The sequence below is a fragment of the Jaculus jaculus genome, chromosome 7 (genome assembly GCF_020740685.1).
Source record: "Jaculus jaculus isolate mJacJac1 chromosome 7, mJacJac1.mat.Y.cur, whole genome shotgun sequence".
NCBI lineage: Eukaryota > Metazoa > Chordata > Mammalia > Rodentia > Dipodidae > Jaculus > Jaculus jaculus.
Window position 1 is genome coordinate 69,082,984 of NC_059108.1, and position 17,752 is coordinate 69,100,735.

The 17,752-nt window shown below is 50.4% G+C and overlaps 1 protein-coding gene across 1 annotated transcript; it reads left to right on the forward strand.

Moving 5' to 3' along the window:
- Nucleotides 1–536: 536 nt before the first annotated feature.
- Nucleotides 537–15,041, forward strand: Mmp14 (matrix metallopeptidase 14). The gene is made up of 10 exons (XM_004661781.3): nucleotides 537–949; nucleotides 4,852–5,000; nucleotides 5,418–5,540; nucleotides 5,897–6,204; nucleotides 8,676–8,837; nucleotides 9,069–9,229; nucleotides 9,985–10,123; nucleotides 10,249–10,399; nucleotides 12,513–12,628; nucleotides 12,989–15,041. Exons 1-10 carry the CDS (start codon nucleotides 842–844, stop codon nucleotides 13,318–13,320), a joined length of 1,749 nt encoding a protein of 582 aa, XP_004661838.1. The 5' UTR covers nucleotides 537–841; the 3' UTR covers nucleotides 13,321–15,041.
- The last annotated feature ends 2,711 nt before the right edge of the window (nucleotides 15,042–17,752 follow it).

The following is a 17,752-nucleotide window of genomic DNA, read 5'->3' on the forward strand; positions in this document are numbered from 1 at the left end:
GCAATTGTAACTCAAAGAGCAGTCAGATAGCAGAGACCATTGATCCACGGAACCCTAGATGCTAAGTAGTCTTAGGTTTATTGTTAAGGCAGAGATTTTTGTTTGGATTTGCGGGGAAGAGGTGGCTGTCAACAGATCCCAGAAGACAACGTTGTTAAATGCCCCTTCTCCCAGATTTCCCCACTGGGATGGAAGACCAGTACCCCTGACCATCCCAAATCCTGAACTTGTTTGCACTAGCCACATAGCGCCCCCCAACCCTCCCCACCCCCCCCCCCCCCCGCCAAACTTCTCAATCTGAGGTGAGAAACGCGGAATACCACAGGAATCAAGCCACCCAAAATATGCTGAGGAAGAAAAAGCCTCCCACATCCCGTCGCCTAATCCCCCCACCCCCACTGCTCCCAGATGTCAGCTGTGGTCTCAACCCCTGCAGATGGCAGCCTGTACCACGGAAAGGCCTTGTTCGCTCATTCACTCTAGGCTGTAATTGGATTCAGGCTGAAACAACCACGTCCCCACCAGGAAAGGAGGGCATTGGGGCGGGGGAGGAGGAGAGGCTGCGGGAGGGAGAAGGGAGGGACCAAAGGAAAGAGCCGAGAGGGCTTCCAACTCAGTTCGCCGACTAAGCAGAAGAAAGATCAAAAAAACGGGAAAGAGAAGAGCAAACGGGCACTTTCAAGAACAATCCCCTCATCTCCAAGTCGACCAGAGCTGTAGGAATCCAAATTCAGTGCCTACCGAAGACAAAGGCGCCCCTAGGGAGCTCCGGCGGCGCGACCCCAGGACGTGGGCCTCGCCGAGGAGCCCGCATTGCCTGGCGGCCCCGACGTCTCGGACCATGTCTCCCACCCCTCGACCCTCCCGCAGCCTCCTCCTCCCCCTGCTCACGCTCGGCACTGCGCTCACCTCCCTCTGCTGGGCCCAAAGCAGCAACTTCAGCCCCGAAGTAAGTGAGCCCCACCGGCCCTTTCGAAGGGAGGCGGGCCCGGAGGTCTCCACGGGGACCACCCCCAACTCCGAGACCCGGGCTCTGGGCATCTCGGCTGCTCGAGCCTGCAGGAGCCCCCTGCTTTTCTTCCCCGTCTTCATCTGCAAACTTCCAAGTCCATCCAACTTTTGCCCTCTTCCAACCCCCCTCCCCCGTCTCCACCTATCTTTCCCATTCCTTCCTTTCCTTGGAAGACCTTTTCACTGTGGGGATCGACCTCCTCCCCCTTTTCCTGGGCTCTGCGCTCAGATCTGGAAGCCAGTCGGAAGCCTCCTAAACTTCTGGGTTCTGCTCTCACTCCGCGCCGGCCGTCCCGGTCCCCGGTCGGGACGAGACTGTCCCTCGGGCTTGCCAGCGCCCGCCGCGAGCCGGGACCGGCGGCCCCTCCACGGACGCACCCGCAGCCAGGTGGGGTCGCGAGTGGGCGGCCGGGCGGCTCTGCGGCGTCCGGGGTCGCGGTGCTGGCCGCATTTGCCCGCACACAAAGCTCTTTTTGTGAGGGGGGGTCAGCGCCTGCGTCCCCGCCCCACCGGCGCCTTCCAGCCCCTTTTGCTGTTGTTTTTCTGCGGTAATTGCAGTCTTGACTGGGGGAGTCGTATGAGAAGTGGGGAGAAAGCGCCCTCGGGTCGCCCTTACAGTCCCCTACTAACTGGAGCACCTCCATCCTCCCCTTGGGCCCTTCCCTGGCTGTGGCCCTCCGGGCCCTGGAGGAAACGGCGTGGGAGTTGTCCAAGGAAGTTTTCCCTCTCTCCTCTTATTTTGGGGTGAAGGTGGGAGACGGATTTAATCAGTTTCTTATTTTGGGCCATCCCAACCCACTCAGCGTGGCTAGGCCCTGGGTGTGGTCAGGAGGGGCCGGGAAAAGCCGAAGATGGGGGGGATGGGATCCGTATTTGACTGTGCTAGTCCCAGCCCTGGTCTTAGACGAAACTTCTCTAGAAAGTATACTGTGTGTCCAAGAAAAGTGTGGTGCTGGGACTGGCCGCGGTGTTGGAGGCCAGGAAGAGTAAAAGTCCTCTAGTGGAGAGATCAGGAGAAGGCACCCCTTCCTAGGACTAGAGTCCCCAACTAAGCCAGAAAGGAAAGCTCTTAACAAAAGGAGCCTGGGCATCTGGAGGACTCCCTATGGGCCGGACCAATTCACTACCCTGCCCTTTTCCCTTTCCTTACCCTCCCTTCCCACTATCCCCCAATCCCCACCCCGCCGCCGGGAGGGGCAGCAGCCCTGGCTCTGTTCTAAGTGGGTCATGAGCCTCCCCGTGCCAGAACCACCATTTGCTTCTGGGACACAGTAGGGTGGGGGGGTTGAGAGGGCAGAACAACAGGAGCCTCAGAGGCTGGGATCTAGGGCTTAACCTAGAGCCAGAGATCCCCCACCCTCTCTGGCCTCCTAATATGAAAAGTGTTCCCTTGACTTTGTCCTAGAGAAATACCCTGCCATTCTAGATGAGGAGAAAAGTAGCCATCCAACACGGTTGCTCCTTCTCCAGACCATGCTGGAGGGAGAGCTGGGGTGGCCCAGGCCTCAGGGAGCTGGGTCCCTTCCACCAGGCCTCCAAAGCCTTGTACCAGCTCCAGGACAGCCCCCTCCTCCTCTGGGCCTGTCTAGCTCTTTGCCCTACCCCCACCCAGCCACAGACACAAGAGTCCTGTCTTCTGTGGTTCCGACCTCATAATCTCGGTGGTTCCTGCTTTGCTTAGAGCCTGGCCCTGGTGAGATGGGAGGAAGAAACTTGCCTGGGCCCAGGAGGAGGAAAAGGATAGGAATACTTCCTTTCTAGGCCTTGTGACATTTTTCAGCCCAGGGAAGTCCCTTCCTTGAGTAAGCATTCATTTTTCTTTACAGGTTGAGGGGCAGGGTTGCGGGTGTGATTATTTAGACCTTCCTGCCTCTTGAAAGACTCACAGGAAAGGAATTTATCCAGATCTCCTGGACGTGATTCTCCCCACCTTGCCGCCACACTCTCACCCTTCCTGTCTTAGCATTCCCTTTAGCCTGGCTCTGGGTTGAGGGTCTGGCTCCACATTTCACTTCAGCTGGAGGGGCAGGCCACTCCCATCCTTCCATCAGCCCTGAAAGAGCTGCTCCCTCTCCCTCAGCAGTGGTCAGAACCGGGTGGTTAGCTGTCCTGCAGGTAAGGCTAGGGACAAAGGGAGTTTCTGGCACCAGTCCTAGAGGCCTCCTGAGAGCACTGCTGTGGCATCACCCAGCACGGCCAGGACAAGCTCCTGAGCAACAGTTCTGGACTGGAGGCCTCTCTTTAGCTCTCCTCTGGTATAAAAGAGGTTAACTTTCTCTATGAGGATGGGGCTCGAACCAGGTGGTACTAGAATTACCTGGCCAAGCCTGATTGATGGGGAAGGGGTAGGTTGTTTACAGTTCAAACCCTAACTCCAGTCAGCCTTGTTGGGGGGGGGGGAATCACTTCCTGCAACTGTGTTGCAATTCATGTGCTTGTTGGGCTCTGGTCCTCAGTCAGCTGCTCCTGAATCACCCCCAGACCCACACCAGAGCACTGCTCTGCCACCAGCACCTAAGCCTGAAGAGGAAGCATCAGGTGGAAATAGACCCATCCTCATGAACGTGGATATGGCATGTAGCACCCAAGGCAGCCTCTGTCCTTTCCCCTCCGAGTCTTCGTCCTGCAGCCCCCTCCAGACTCCTTAAAAAGGCAAAGCTGGAAAAGGACCAAAGTTTTCTGGATGATGTCTTCCCATAAGAGGATCCAAGCATCTTCATGTTCCATATATAACTTGGCTAGTTTGGCTTTTTGGGTGAGAAGGAATGACTCCATTGTTACATATAAAGACTGACACACCTTTAATCCCAGCACTTGGGAGGCCAAGGTAGGAGGACCACTGTGAGTTCGAAGCCACCCTGAGACTACATAGTGAATTAAAGGTCAGCCTGGGCTACAGTGAGACTCTACCTTGAAAACCCAAAAAAAAGAAAAAAAGATTTACTTTTCCCTCAGAGCAGCTTTGCAGTGTGTACCTGAAAAGTCAAATACTAGAAACCTAACTTTAAAACAATATGCCAACCTTTATATTTTAAACAATTCACAACATACCTGAAATAAAATGGCACAATCATCAAATCTCCATATGTGTCTCCCACTCCCTCCACTTAGAACCTGAGGTAGATCTTTAGGTCTTGAGCCCTAGATCAAATCATATTTGGAAGGATAATGGCTTTTCAGCCCTATCCCCAGGCTAATTTCCCCTGTCAGCAGCCAGCCTCAATTCTGACTCTTGCTGCCCTCCTTTCTAAAAAGATCTCCACTGGGTACATGGCCCCTCTGTTCCATGAAATCCTCATGTTTGGCCTTCTCACTTGACACCACCACTACCCTCCCCTGGCCTCATGTGCACAACCACTTTTCAGATAGGATGTGCCTTTTGTGTAAGATAACACTGACACAGAGTTCTGAGAAAAGTGTTGAAGGGATTGACAGCTCTAAGAAGATATCCTAAAACTCATCAGAACACTCATTCTTAGCCAGGCCTCAGCACTTAGGAGGCAGGCCACTGAGTTCAAGGCCAGCCTGGGACTACAGAGTTAGTTCCAGGTCAGCCTGGGCTAGAGTGAGACCCTATCTCAAGAAAACAAAAAGAAAAAATAAATCCTGTTTGTGCTCACCACCAACACCTAGGGGACAAGCCATCGGGGTAGGGGATCGTAGAGGTCAGAGTTGAGGTCAATAGTCAGCTTTGAGAGTTCTTGCAGACTTGCCAGAGCCAGTCTGGGAGTCAGTTCCTTTCTTCACTAAGCCAAGAACATCCATCAGGCACTGTGGGGAGACAGACTGTTCCCCCTGAGTCAAGTGGGAATGTTCTAAGCCACACCCTCTTCCCCACAGGCCTGGCTGCAGCAGTATGGTTACCTGCCTCCAGGAGACCTGCGTACCCATACACAACGCTCACCCCAGTCACTCTCAGCTGCCATTGCTGCCATGCAAAAGTTCTATGGTTTGCAAGTGACAGGCAAGGCTGATGCAGATACCATGAAGTAAGTGCTTAATCCTGACAGCATTCTGCCAGGCACCACTGACACCATTGAGGCACCAGAAATCTGAATGCCCAATACCTACCTGCCAGACCCCTTCCCCACACACTAATCTCAACCCTCTCATATTCACCTTGATCTCATTATTATTATTGTTGTTGTTGTTTATTTGTGTATGTGTACCAGGATACTGGGCTAGCAGGCTTTGCAAGGAAGTGCCTTTAACTGCTGAGCCTTCTCCCCAGCCCCCAAGTCTGATCTCATAACCTGGCCTTTCCCCACACACATTCATAGAACCTCACCCAGTGCTGATGCTAGTGCCAGAGGCCATGATCCTGGGCCTGCTGTAGAGCTCCACCCTTTCCTGTTGGAGATCTTTCTCTTCCATGTACCACACTAACCTAAGTGCTCCCACTCTAGAGCCATGAGGCGTCCCCGCTGTGGTGTTCCAGACAAGTTTGGGGCAGAGATCAAGGCTAATGTTCGAAGGAAGCGCTATGCCATCCAGGGCCTCAAATGGCAGCATAATGAAATAACTTTCTGGTGAGTCTAACAGGCCAGAGCCCTTTCTAGAATCCAATACCCTCCCCTATTAATTGTGTATGCATTCTCAGAGATGGCTTGCAATTCTATTTCTAGAAGGCATCCTGGGAGTGGGGAGGGGGGATGGCTATCATCCTGGAGAGAGGTGTAGCCATTGGGGGATGCCAGAAAGCCTAAGCATGAGACTCTTCTAAGCCTTCAGTTCTTGAGCCTGAGACCGCATGCACATAGCAATAGAGAGAGTGGGTCTGGCATGGTGGCTGGGGACCTCAGACCTGGGAGAGTACGGGGAAGGAGAACTTGGTCCCTCTTATCCTTATGAACTCCTATCCTCTCCTGTCATGGCTGAACCTCAGCATACAGAACTACACCCCCAAGGTAGGCGAATATGCCACATTTGAGGCCATTCGTAAGGCATTCCGTGTATGGGAGAGTGCCACACCACTACGCTTCCGCGAGGTACCTTATGCCTACATCCGAGAAGGCCATGAAAAGCAAGCTGACATCATGATCTTGTTTGCTGAGGGTTTCCATGGTGACAGCACACCCTTTGATGGTGAAGGTGGCTTCCTGGCCCACGCCTACTTCCCAGGCCCCAACATTGGAGGGGACACCCACTTTGATTCTGCTGAGCCTTGGACTGTCCAAAATGAGGATCTCAATGGTGAGTAAGAAAATCCTGTGTTCTACTCTGAGGAGAATCAGCAGTTGTTTGGGGGAATTCTACCAAAGTATAAGTGTTACAGGCATGGTGACTCACATCTGTAGTCCTACCACTCAGGAGACTGAGGCAAGGGGATTGTGAATTTGAGGTCTGCTTGGGCTACCTAGATGAGGTGAAGGGGCTGGAGATGGCTCAGAGGTTAAAGGTGCTTTCCTGTAAACCTGCCAGGCCAAGTGCAATTCCCCATAACCTACATAAAAGTGGACACATTGAGGCATATGCTGCTGTAATCCCAATGTGCCTACAGCAATGGAAGAAGCTCTCAGGCCAGGTAGACTGGCATACACCAGTCAGCAAAAACAAAATACAGCAGGGCATGGTGGTACATGCCTTTAGCCTTTAATCTCAGCACTGGGGAGGCCAATGTAGGAGGATTTCCATGAGTCCAAGGCCACCCTAATAGTACATAGTGAATTCCAGATCAGCCTGGGCTACAGTGAGGCCCTCAGACCTCTATATGTATGTTGTGGCATGCGCATGACACATACACACACAATTTTGTAATTCTTTTCTCTACTTTTGGTTTTTTTGTTTTTCTTGGTTTTGTTCCAGCCCAGGCTGACCTAGAACTCACTGTATAGTCTCAGGGTGGCCTCACACTCCTACCTCTGCCCCTCCCAAGTGCTGGGATTAAAGGCGTGCGCCACCATGCCCGGCTTTTTTGTTTTTGTTTTTGTTTTTCAAGGTAGGGTCTCACTCTAGCTCAGGGTGATCTGGAATTCACTATGTAGTCTCAGGGTGGCCTCAAACTCATGGCAATCCTCCTACCTCTGCCTCCCAAGTGCTGGGATTAAAGGCGTGCACCATCATGCCCAGCATTATTTTTCTTTTTTACAGTGAAACTGTAGTCCATACTGACCTTGAACTCATTCCGTAATCCCAAACTGGCCTCAAACTCACAGCCATCCTCCTATCTCTGCCTTCTGAATGCTAGAATTAAAGTCATGTATAACATGCCTGGCTGTAACTCATTTATTCAAATTATTATTTTATTTATTTGAGAGAGAAAAGGGCAGATATAGAGAGAAGAGTGGGTACACGAGAGCCCATTATTTATTTATTGGGGGGTGGCAGATAAAGAAGAATGGGAATGCCAAGGCCTCTAGCCAGTGCAAATGAACTTTAGACATATGTACCACCTTGTGCATCTGGCTTATATGGTAACTGGTAAGCCATCTCTCCAGTTGCTTGGTTTTTGTTTTTTTTTTTTCGAGGTAGGGTCTCACTCTGGTCCAGGCTGACCTGGAATTAACTCTGCCATCTCAGGGTGGCCTTGAACTCATGGCAATCCTCCTACCTCTGCCTCCCGAATGCTGGGATTAAAGGCGTGCGCCACCATGCCCGGCTTAGTTGCTTGTTTTTGAAGTAGGAACTTACTCTCTCCCAGGCTGATCTAGAATTCTGTAGCCTAGGCTGGCCTCCAATTCACAGCAATCCTCCCACCTCCGTAGTGCTAGGATCAAAGGTGTTCACCACTAAATTCAGTTCAGACAATTGAAAAAGAAGTTAGAGGGCTGGAGAGATGATGTAGTGAGCACTTGCCTACAAAGTCTAAGGACCCAGGTTCAATTCACCAGTACCCACATAAGCCAGATACACAAAGTGGTACATATGTCTAGAGTTTGTTTGCAGTGGTGAGAGGCCCTAGCAGATCCATTCTTCTCTATCTGCACCCCCCAACAAATAAATAAAATATATATATTTTTTAAAGTGTTAGAAAGGACTCCTGGTCTGACTTTTGTTTGGTTTTGTTTTTCAAGGTAGAGTTTCACTCTAGCCCAGGCTGACCTGGAATTCACTATGTAGTCTTAGGGTGGCCTCAAGCTCATGGCAATCCTACCTCTGCCTCCCGAGTGCTGGAATTAAAATCCTGGTCTGTCCCAGCACTCGGGAGGCAGAGGTAGGAGGATCGCCAAGAGTTCGAGGCCACCCTGAGACTACATAGTGAATTCCAGGTCAGCCTGAGCCAGAGTGAGACCCTACCTCGAAAAACCAAAAAAAAAAAAAAAAAAAAAAAAAATCCTGGTCTGATTTCTAACAAAAGCAGAATCTTATTTTGAGCTCTTTATATTTGGTCTTCTCACTCCCTTACTGACTTTCCAGAGAATCCTTCTTACCCATATTTCTAGGCAAGCATCATACCTAGCTTCTGGGAGAAACTATGCCCTTTGGAGGGTTAAAATATCTTTTAGGAATTGGACTCCTGCCCCAGAGCACTTCTGTTCTGGAGGAGGTTACTGACTGGTTTTGTACTTTGGATACCAAGTGGGAAACTGACCCTCAAGATTGGTCACTTTGGATAGAAAACATGAGCAGCAGGGTTATGTGTGAAACTCAAGTCTCCAGTGAGGAAGCAGGAAGCCATGGGAGAAGGAACTCAGACTGCCATCTAACCATCCCTATCCTTCCAGGGAATGACATCTTCTTGGTAGCTGTGCATGAGCTGGGTCATGCCCTGGGCCTGGAGCACTCGAACGATCCCTCTGCCATCATGGCACCCTTTTACCAGTGGATGGACACAGAGAACTTCATGCTGCCAGATGATGACCGCCGTGGGATCCAGCAACTGTATGGTGAGTGATCTGCACCCACACCTGCTCCTCTTCGTCTGTTCTTGGTTCCTTCTTGATCTCTCTGGTCTATGCATTTTCCCTTCTCCACACATACCACCAGCCCCTACCTCCATCAGTGCCTGCTTTTGAGAATGCCTCTTGAACACATTTAAGCTGACTGCTTCAGCCTTACCTAAAGCCCTATTCGTCCATTCCCTAAATCTGAAGTGACCCTCTTGTTCTCTCACCCAGGGAGTAAATCAGGATCACCCACCAAGATACCCCATCAACCCAGAACTACTTCCCGGCCCTCTGTCCCTGATAAGCCCAAAAACCCCACCTATGGGCCCAACATCTGTGATGGGAACTTTGATACTGTGGCCATGCTCCGAGGAGAGATGTTTGTCTTCAAGGTGAGAGGAAGAGAAGAACTAGAATGGTTTGGGGAATAAAAGGGCTTCCAGGCCTGTTGTGGTGGTGCACACATCTGCTCCCAGCACTCAGGAGGCAGAGGTAGGAGGATCTCCAAGGCCAGCCTGGGAGTGCAAAGTGAGTTTCAGGTCAGCCTGGGCTAGAGTGAGATTCTACCTTGAGGGTAAAAAAGTGGGCAGCTCCTAGTAGGGAAGCTGGGTGGAAACAACAAAAAGAAGACTGGAAAGCCAAGCATAGTGGTACACACCTGTAATCCCTGTACTCAGGAGGCAGAGGTAGGAGGATCACTGTGAGTTTGAGGCTACTCTGAGAATAGTGAATTCCAGGTCAGCCTGGCTAGAGGGAGACCCTACCTCAGGGAGGAAAAAGTAAAAATAAAAAGACAGGAAATTTAAATTAAGGAACAAAGTGCAGTGAGGGAGAGATTGGGATATAGTTTAGTTGGTAGTGTGCTTTCCCAGCATGCATGAAGCCCTGGGTGGGTCCTTAGCACCAGTAAATCTGGATGTGGTGGTGGTGCCTGCCTGTAACCTCAGCACACAGGAGGTGGTGGCAGGAGAATGAGAAGTTCAAAGTCATCCTTGGCTATATATGGAGTCTGAGGCCAGCCAGGATTACACGAAACCCTGTCCAAAAAAAAGTTTTAAAGGGTTCAGGGAACAGTCATGATCATTGAGACTGAGAAAGACTAGGCTACAGGACATAATATGCTCCTCCCACTTGGACTGACTTCCAGGAGCGCTGGTTCTGGCGGGTAAGGAATAACCAGGTGATGGATGGATACCCAATGCCCATTGGCCAATTCTGGAGGGGCCTGCCTGCATCTATCAACACTGCCTATGAGAGAAAGGATGGCAAATTTGTCTTTTTCAAAGGTAACAAAGCATTCTACCTTGGTACAAGGGCATTGGGAGGGTCTCTTTGGAGGAACTGATGCCAGTTGACACCTAAAAACCCCAGAGCCCAAGTTGAACCCAGATTCTTCTTTCTTCCTCCCAAGGAGACAAGCACTGGGTGTTTGATGAGGCTTCCCTGGAACCTGGCTACCCCAAGCACATTAAAGAGCTGGGCAGAGGACTGCCTACTGACAAGATTGATGCTGCTCTCTTCTGGATGCCCAACGGAAAGACCTACTTCTTCCGGGGAAACAAGTATGACCTCAGGCCCCTAGCCATGGCCTCTCCCCTAATTTATTTTTGTCTTTTCAAAAATTATTTTTATTAACAACTTCCATGATTATACAAAATATCCCATGGTAATGCCCTCCCTCCCCCCACTTTTCCCTTTGAAACTCCATTTTCCATCATATCCCCTCTCCCTCTCAATCAGTCTCTCTTTTATTTTGATGTCATGATCTTTTCCTCCTATTATGATGGTCTTGTGTAGGTAGTGTCAGGCACTGTGAGGTCATGGATATCCAGGCCATTTTGTGTCTGGGGGGAGCATGTTATAAGGAGTCCTACACTTCCTTTGGCTCTTACATTCTCTCCACCACCTCTTCCACAATAGACCCTGTGTCTTGGAAGGTATGATAGAGATATTGCAGTCTGAGCACTCCTGTCACTTCTTTCCAGCAGCATGATGCCTTCTGAGTCATCCCAAGGTCACTGCCATCTAAAAAGAGAAGATTCTGTACCAAAAGTGAGAGTAGCATTAATATAAGGGTATGAACATTAAGAGAAGTGCTTACTGGGCAGTTTGATAAACATAGTATAGACATTTAGCCAGATAGTAGCAGACGTTACTCTGCTCATACTACCCATGTTTTAAGTTTTCAGTATCAGGGATGTACCCCCCCACCCATGGAGCGGGCCTCCAGTCAAATTAGAGGGCAGTTGGTTTCCACCATGACAGACGTGCCACTCTTGCACCCATTGGCTCATTTGGCCTGGCTGGCCAAATATAAGGTTTGCAGTGACCACTGTTGAGTATCTTCAGTGATGATTTCTCTTTCTCTCATTGAACTACATGCAGAATGGCTTCTTCCAGCTTTCTGTCAGCTGGTCTACATGGAAGAGGTTATCAGCTCAGTTCCAACAGGATTTCTCAGTGGCCTTGCAGCCCAAGTATGTGGAGTCTTCAGCAATAGGGTCTTACCATTGATTCCTGGTGGGAAACCAAGGGAGCCCTCATTTTAAAAAATATTTTATTTATTTATTCTAACCCTGGCTGACCTGGAATTCACTATATAGTTTCAGACTAGCCTCAAACTCACAGGATCCTCCTACCTGTACCTCATAAGTGCTGGAATTAAAGGCATGCGCCACCATGCCCAGCTTTTTTTTTTTTATCCTTTTTAAATTTTTAATTATTTGTGTGTGTGTGTGTGTGTGTGTGTGTGTGTGTGTGTGTGTGTGTGTGTAGATCAGAGAACAACTTTCGGGTCTGTCCTCACCTGTCTACCACATTTGAGGCAGGGTTTCCCACTCTGGATTCTCATTCTTCTATTCTTGATAGGCTCACCTCAAGCTTCGGGACATTTTGCTGTCTCTACCTCCCATCTCGCCATCAGAGGCAGCATGGGATTATAGAATCCTACCATAGCTTCATGGTGTTTTTTTTTTTTTTTTTTTTTTTTTTTTTGTTGTTGTTTGGGTTTGGTTTGGTTTTTCAAGGTAGGGTCTCACTCTAGCCCAGGCTGACCTGGAATTCACCATGTATTCTCAGGGTGGCCTCAAACTCATGGTGATCCTCCTACCTCTGCCTCACAAGTGCTGGGATTAAAGGCGTGCACCACCACGCCTGGTGCTTCAGGCTTTTGATGTAGGCTTGAGGATTGAACTCAGGTACTCCAACTTAAGCAGAGAGTACTTTATCCACTAATCCATCCCTCCAGTCTATCTCTCCTCTCAGAAAACACAACTGCCACCCCAAATTCCCTCATCCCCAAATTCTGGAGAAAGGCCTACCTTTTCCCCAAGATGTTTTCATGAAGAAGTTGCCGACTAAGCAATGGATAGTCTTTCTTGGTGCTACATGAGTGGGATGTGACTGGGTCACCATTTCAGACCTGGTCATTTGATGCCTCCACCCCAGCAGCCAGGCACTGTCATTAAGGGCTGCTGGTGGCTCCTTGAAGCCTAGACCCTCCCTTCCACCTCCTCCTTCCGCCACTTTTAGCTGCAAGCCCTCATTACTCAAAACCCCTGTCTCCCATCCTGTCCTCAACTACCCTTTGCTCACTGGTGTACTCTGTCCTGGGTCTGCTAACCTCTGAGGACATGGCCTGTGTCGAGCCACTTCCCTTTCCCTCCTCTTCCCCAGGTACTACCGTTTCAACGAGGAGTTCAGGGCAGTGGACAGCGAGTACCCCAAAAATATCAAAGTCTGGGAAGGAATCCCAGAGTCTCCCAGAGGCTCGTTCATGGGCAGTGATGAAGGTGAGTGTGGCAAGGGAAGGGATATGTAAGAGGAGGGATGGACTTGGGAACTGGGAAGAGCAGGAAAGAATTATGTGGGAAGCATTGAAGAGTCATGACATTGAAGGACATGTCACATGCCAGGCTCTGAGCCAAGTGATTTCCTGCAGCATGCCCTGTAGTCTCCCACTCTTCCAACCTGGTACTGTGATTACCCCCATGTTATGCTTGAGGAAACTGTTGTTCTGTAAGACTGAGGGGGTAAGTTTAGCCGACTATCACACTAACCAAATCTCCTTCTCACTTTGGGCCTTTTTGGCCCCTATTCCCCCATCTTGGCTCTTTGGTACTCCTCGCCGCCTTCCTGTTGACTCCTTCCAGTCTTCACATACTTCTACAAGGGGAATAAATACTGGAAATTCAACAACCAGAAGCTGAAGGTAGAGCCAGGCTACCCCAAGTCAGTTCTGCGGGACTGGATGGGCTGCCCATCCGGGGGGCGCCCTGATGAGGGCACTGAGGAGGAGACAGAAGTGATCATCATCGAGGTGGGCGAGGAGGGAAGTGGGGTGGTGAGTGCTGCTGCCGTGGTGCTGCCGGTGATGCTGCTGCTCCTGGTGCTGGCTGCGGGCCTTGCTGTCTTCCTCTTCAGACGGCATGGGACCCCCAAGCGACTGCTCTACTGCCAGCGCTCCCTGCTGGACAAGGTCTGACCCCCACCGCTGGCCCGCCCACTCCTACCACAAGGACTTGGCCTCTGAAGACCAGGGGCAGCAGGGGGTAGTGGGTGAGCTGTTCCTTCTCATCTTGATCTCCTCCCTCAGTCTCCCTTCTCTGGCCCTAACTGGCCTCAACCACCCTTGGCATTGCTTCTTCCCTCAGTGGATCCCCTGAGAGCTGGGCAGGAAGATGGTCTCTTCCAGCCTCTGGCCCTCAGGAGATCCATGTAGTTTGGTGTGTGTCCAGCCTCATGTGAATATTGTGGGGGCTCTGCACTTGAAGGCAGAACCCTCCCACCTCATTAGCAAAGGTCACATGGGATTGTCTGCTCCTTTTCTATCCCCTTGTATACCTTAAACTTCTAAACTCTGACCTCAGGAGGCTCTGGGCACTCCAGCCCTGCAAGTACCAGGTATACCCAATTGGCAGCCTCCCACCACTCTTTGGCTAAAGGGAATATAAATGTGTGTGTTTAAAGGTGGAAGGATTGTTCTGCCACCTTAAGACCTTGGGAGAAAAGCTCAAAGAGAGTCTTGGTGGCTCGGTCAGTTGGTCCTCTCCACAAAGATCTGCCTCTGTCCCACCCAGCCTGAATAACTTCCACAGAAGCCTGAGCCATTGAGGGCTAGACTGGGGCTAGGGGAAAAAAAAACCAACCAAACAAACAAACAAAAAAACTTGACCCTAACCCCTCCTGAAAGTTAGCCTATCCTTGGGTAGCTGTTTCAAGGTTGAAAGAGCTGAAACCAGGGAGGGTGGTCCACAGTGGAATGGAGACAAGGGGAGACAATAGGATCTGAAGACCAGAGGTGAGGAATGAGCCCAAAGGCTATAGAGAAAGAACCTTGTTCAGCAGGCAGCTGAAGCTGGGACCCCAGGACAGAGCAGTCAGAGAAAAAGAAATGAGTGGAGTAGTAGTGCATACTTGGGGACCTAGACAGACCACAAGGGCTCCCTGAGGTGCTGTGATAGCAGGAGAGGCACATTTTATTGGCGCTCTCAGGAAGAGCCCTAAGGAAGTCACACTGGCCTCTCTGTCCCCTTGCTGACTGACCAGTGTGGAAAGGATAGGTGGGAGCTAAGACAGGAACAAAGAAGGCATGCATATAGGGACTGGAGAATTGAGGATCTTACTGGGAGAGGCCAACTATTTGCAAGGCCAGAGGAGGTTCCCAGAGGCCTGGCAGCACTCAGTCAGCCTCACTACCCCAGTGAAGCACAGGTGCCTGGGTGTTTCTGGGTGAGGTTGGCCCCTCCTTTCCCTGATGCCCACATTCTTCAGTCCACATTATTCATATCTTGACTTTCCTCTTTCCCACCCAGCCCACCTATTTGAAGTCTCCTTAGGCCATTGAAGATGGTCATGGTACTGGAGACTTGGGAAAGTAAGACCTGTGGAAGGAGTGAGAGGAGAGAGATTTTGGGGTGGGGGGTATGTGGGTAGGGTAATGAGGTGAACGGTGCTGGCAGTTCAGCTAAATTTCTGTCTTGTTTGTTTTTTTTTGTTTTGTTTAATGTATATTTTTATTATAATTATTATATATGAACTCCTTCAAATTGTTCCTTTTTGTTAATGAGGGGCATGGGTGTGGGTGGGGGAGGGGGGAAGAGGCATATGACCCCAGGAACCTGCAGGGCGGGGCTGGGTCAGTGCCCTCTAAGGACTTTTTCCACCTTGTTCAACCTTTCCACAAAGAATAAACAGTGTTTCACATCTGTTGTGTGGCTACAGCTCTGTGTGGGGTAGCTAGGGTATGGCAGAAGGGCTGAAAGTAGAAAAGTACATGTCATAAGTAGCTTTACCCATGAGGTGGATTTTAGTATTTTATTTTCCTTTTTTTTCCCCCCTCCTGGTTTTTTGAGGTAGGGTTTCACTCTATCTCAGGCTGACCTGGAATTCACTATGTAGTCTCAGGGTGGCTTGAACTCACAGCGGTTCTCCTACCCCTGCCTCTTGAGTGCTGGGATTAAAGGTATGCACCACCACACCTGGCTTTATTTTACTATTTTTAAAATTTTACTTATTTGAGGGAGAGAAAGGGGCCAATAGAAAGAGAGAATGGGCACACCAGATCCTTCAGCCGCTGTAAATCAACTCCAGACACATGTGCCACCTTGTGCATCTGGCTTACATGGGTCCTGGGAGTCAAACCTGGGTCCTTTGGCTTTGCAGCTAAATGCCTTAACCACTAAGCAATCTTTCCAGCCCAGGTTTTTTGGAAGTAGAGGGAGAATGGATGAACCACAGTATCTTGCTGCTGCAAACTCCAGGTTCATGCACCACTTTGTACATCTGGCTTTATGTAGGTACTGGAGAATCATACCTGGCCGTAAGGCTTTGCAAGCCTTAATCACTGAGCCACCTCTCCAGCCCATGATCCTTTGTCTTTTTGTTATTGTTGTTGTTTTATTTTCCGAGGTAGGTTCTCACTCTAGCCCAGGATGACCTGGAATGCACTATGTAGTCTCAGGGTGGCCTGGAACTCACAGTGATCCTCCTGCCTCAGCCTCCAGAGTGCTAGAATTAAAGGTGTGTACCACCATGCTTGGCCACTTCCAACTTTAACACAGGACTCTGCCTGGCCTGCCATTGTCCAGCTGCTGGAATCACATACATGCAGCACTTTACATCTGTCTTTTTTTGGATCCTACAGAGTATTAAACTCAATCAGCAGGCTTTGTAAGCAAGCCTTTAACAGCTGAGCCATCTCTCCAGCCCCAATTTGGGTATTTTTCTTAAAAGAATGTTTATTCCCAGTGGAATAAACTCAATTTAGGGGCCAGAGTTGGGAAGCAGCGCTACCCTATTGGAGGTGGGAGAGTTATTGATAAAACCTGCTATTCTCCCCAAGGCTACCAAAGACAAGAGGAAGTGGTCAAGCTGAGACTCGGGCCATTTGGAAAATCTTCCTAAATTTCATTATTCTGCCATGTGATCTGGCCACAGACCCTCAGTTTCCTCTGCTTTTGTCCCTGCAGCAAGGAAATTCTCATGATCACATTTAGTCTGAGGCTCAGTGACAGCCCTTAAGACCTAAGAAGTCCAGGCCTGGGACTCTATTCCTGGAGCAGGAAATCAAAACAAGAGGCAAAGAGGTTGCCCATTGTCTGTTGGAAGCAACCTACCTCTGGCAGGACAGTGATCAACCTCAATTGCTCAGGAGAACCCTAATGGCCAGGTTTAGAAGGGCAGAAACACAAGCCTTAGTTTCCTCTTTCCTTAGAAACTGCTGCCCCAGACAGGGTTCCCAGGCTTCCACCCTTCCTCCAAAGCCAGCATGAAGGGAGGGGTCAGCTCAGTTGCTGAGTCAGCTAGGCTAGAGGAGAACAGCCCATTTCTTTCCCTGCCTTCCCTTCCTGCCTCAGCCCAGCCTGTCCTGGGCTTCTGCCCAGGTCCCCCATGGCCCGCCTCACAGAGCCTGGCCCCACCTATGCCAGTCTTCTCTCCAGCTGCTCTGCATTGCAAATATTGGTGTGATGGCCTTGACAGATGGCATACCCCACCTTCCTGGGATCCCTGACCCTGCATTTAGCCTCCTGTGCCTCCCCTGTCAACAGCTGTTTGGCAAAGCCTGTGTGTTTCAATGGAGCTGGGCACTGCCTTCCCACCACAAAGGGGATGGGGACTGAGAAGCTGGCCCCAGGGAAGTCAGGGACACCTGGGGGTGGTAGAGCACATATGTGTGGCAAGAAACTCAAAAGATGAGCTCATGGCCCCTTTGTGTTTTTGTGGTCCACATCTGGAGGCAATTACGGATGTTATCCAGTGGGAGTTCTGCAAAACACAGCTGAAGCCAGTGGAAGAGCCCAAGAGAAGGGACTGCCAGAAGGAAGAGGAGGGGGAGCCCAGGGCTGGATTGTGGTTTCCTCATCACGAGGAAATTGTTTGGCTGTGATTCTGGAATCACAAGATGCTCTCTGAAGCCAAGGGGGAGATCAGAGTGAAGGACCAGAGACAAAGGGGAAGAGGTAGAAGTGTGATTCCATACCCAGATAGAACTGCAGGCTGGAAGCTATGGGACTCTGTTGCTGACCTGCCTGGCCAACCCATTAGGCTGCCCAGTTACCTTGGGTGTTGCCTAAGTGATCACATAGACCCTCTTGAGTGAACTACTGAGTCAGGCTGCAAATGACAAGAGGCAGAGGGCCCTCTGGCTCCCAAGGACCTACAAACTCTGCTTTCACTGACCTGGCCAATTTGTCCACTGGGTCTGACCCAGTTTCAATGTTTCCAAGTTCCTGTATTCGAAAGCAGCACATGCGAGTTGGAGCAGCCTGGAGGGAGCCTAGAGGACTCTGCAAGGAAGTTTTGGTTAAACCCAAAGAAATGGAAGAAGATACTGCACTGGGAGCAAGGGCCAAGGAAGAACAGTACTCTGCTGAAGGCATACCCCACAACCCAGAAGGGGGCTGTGTATTCCCTTT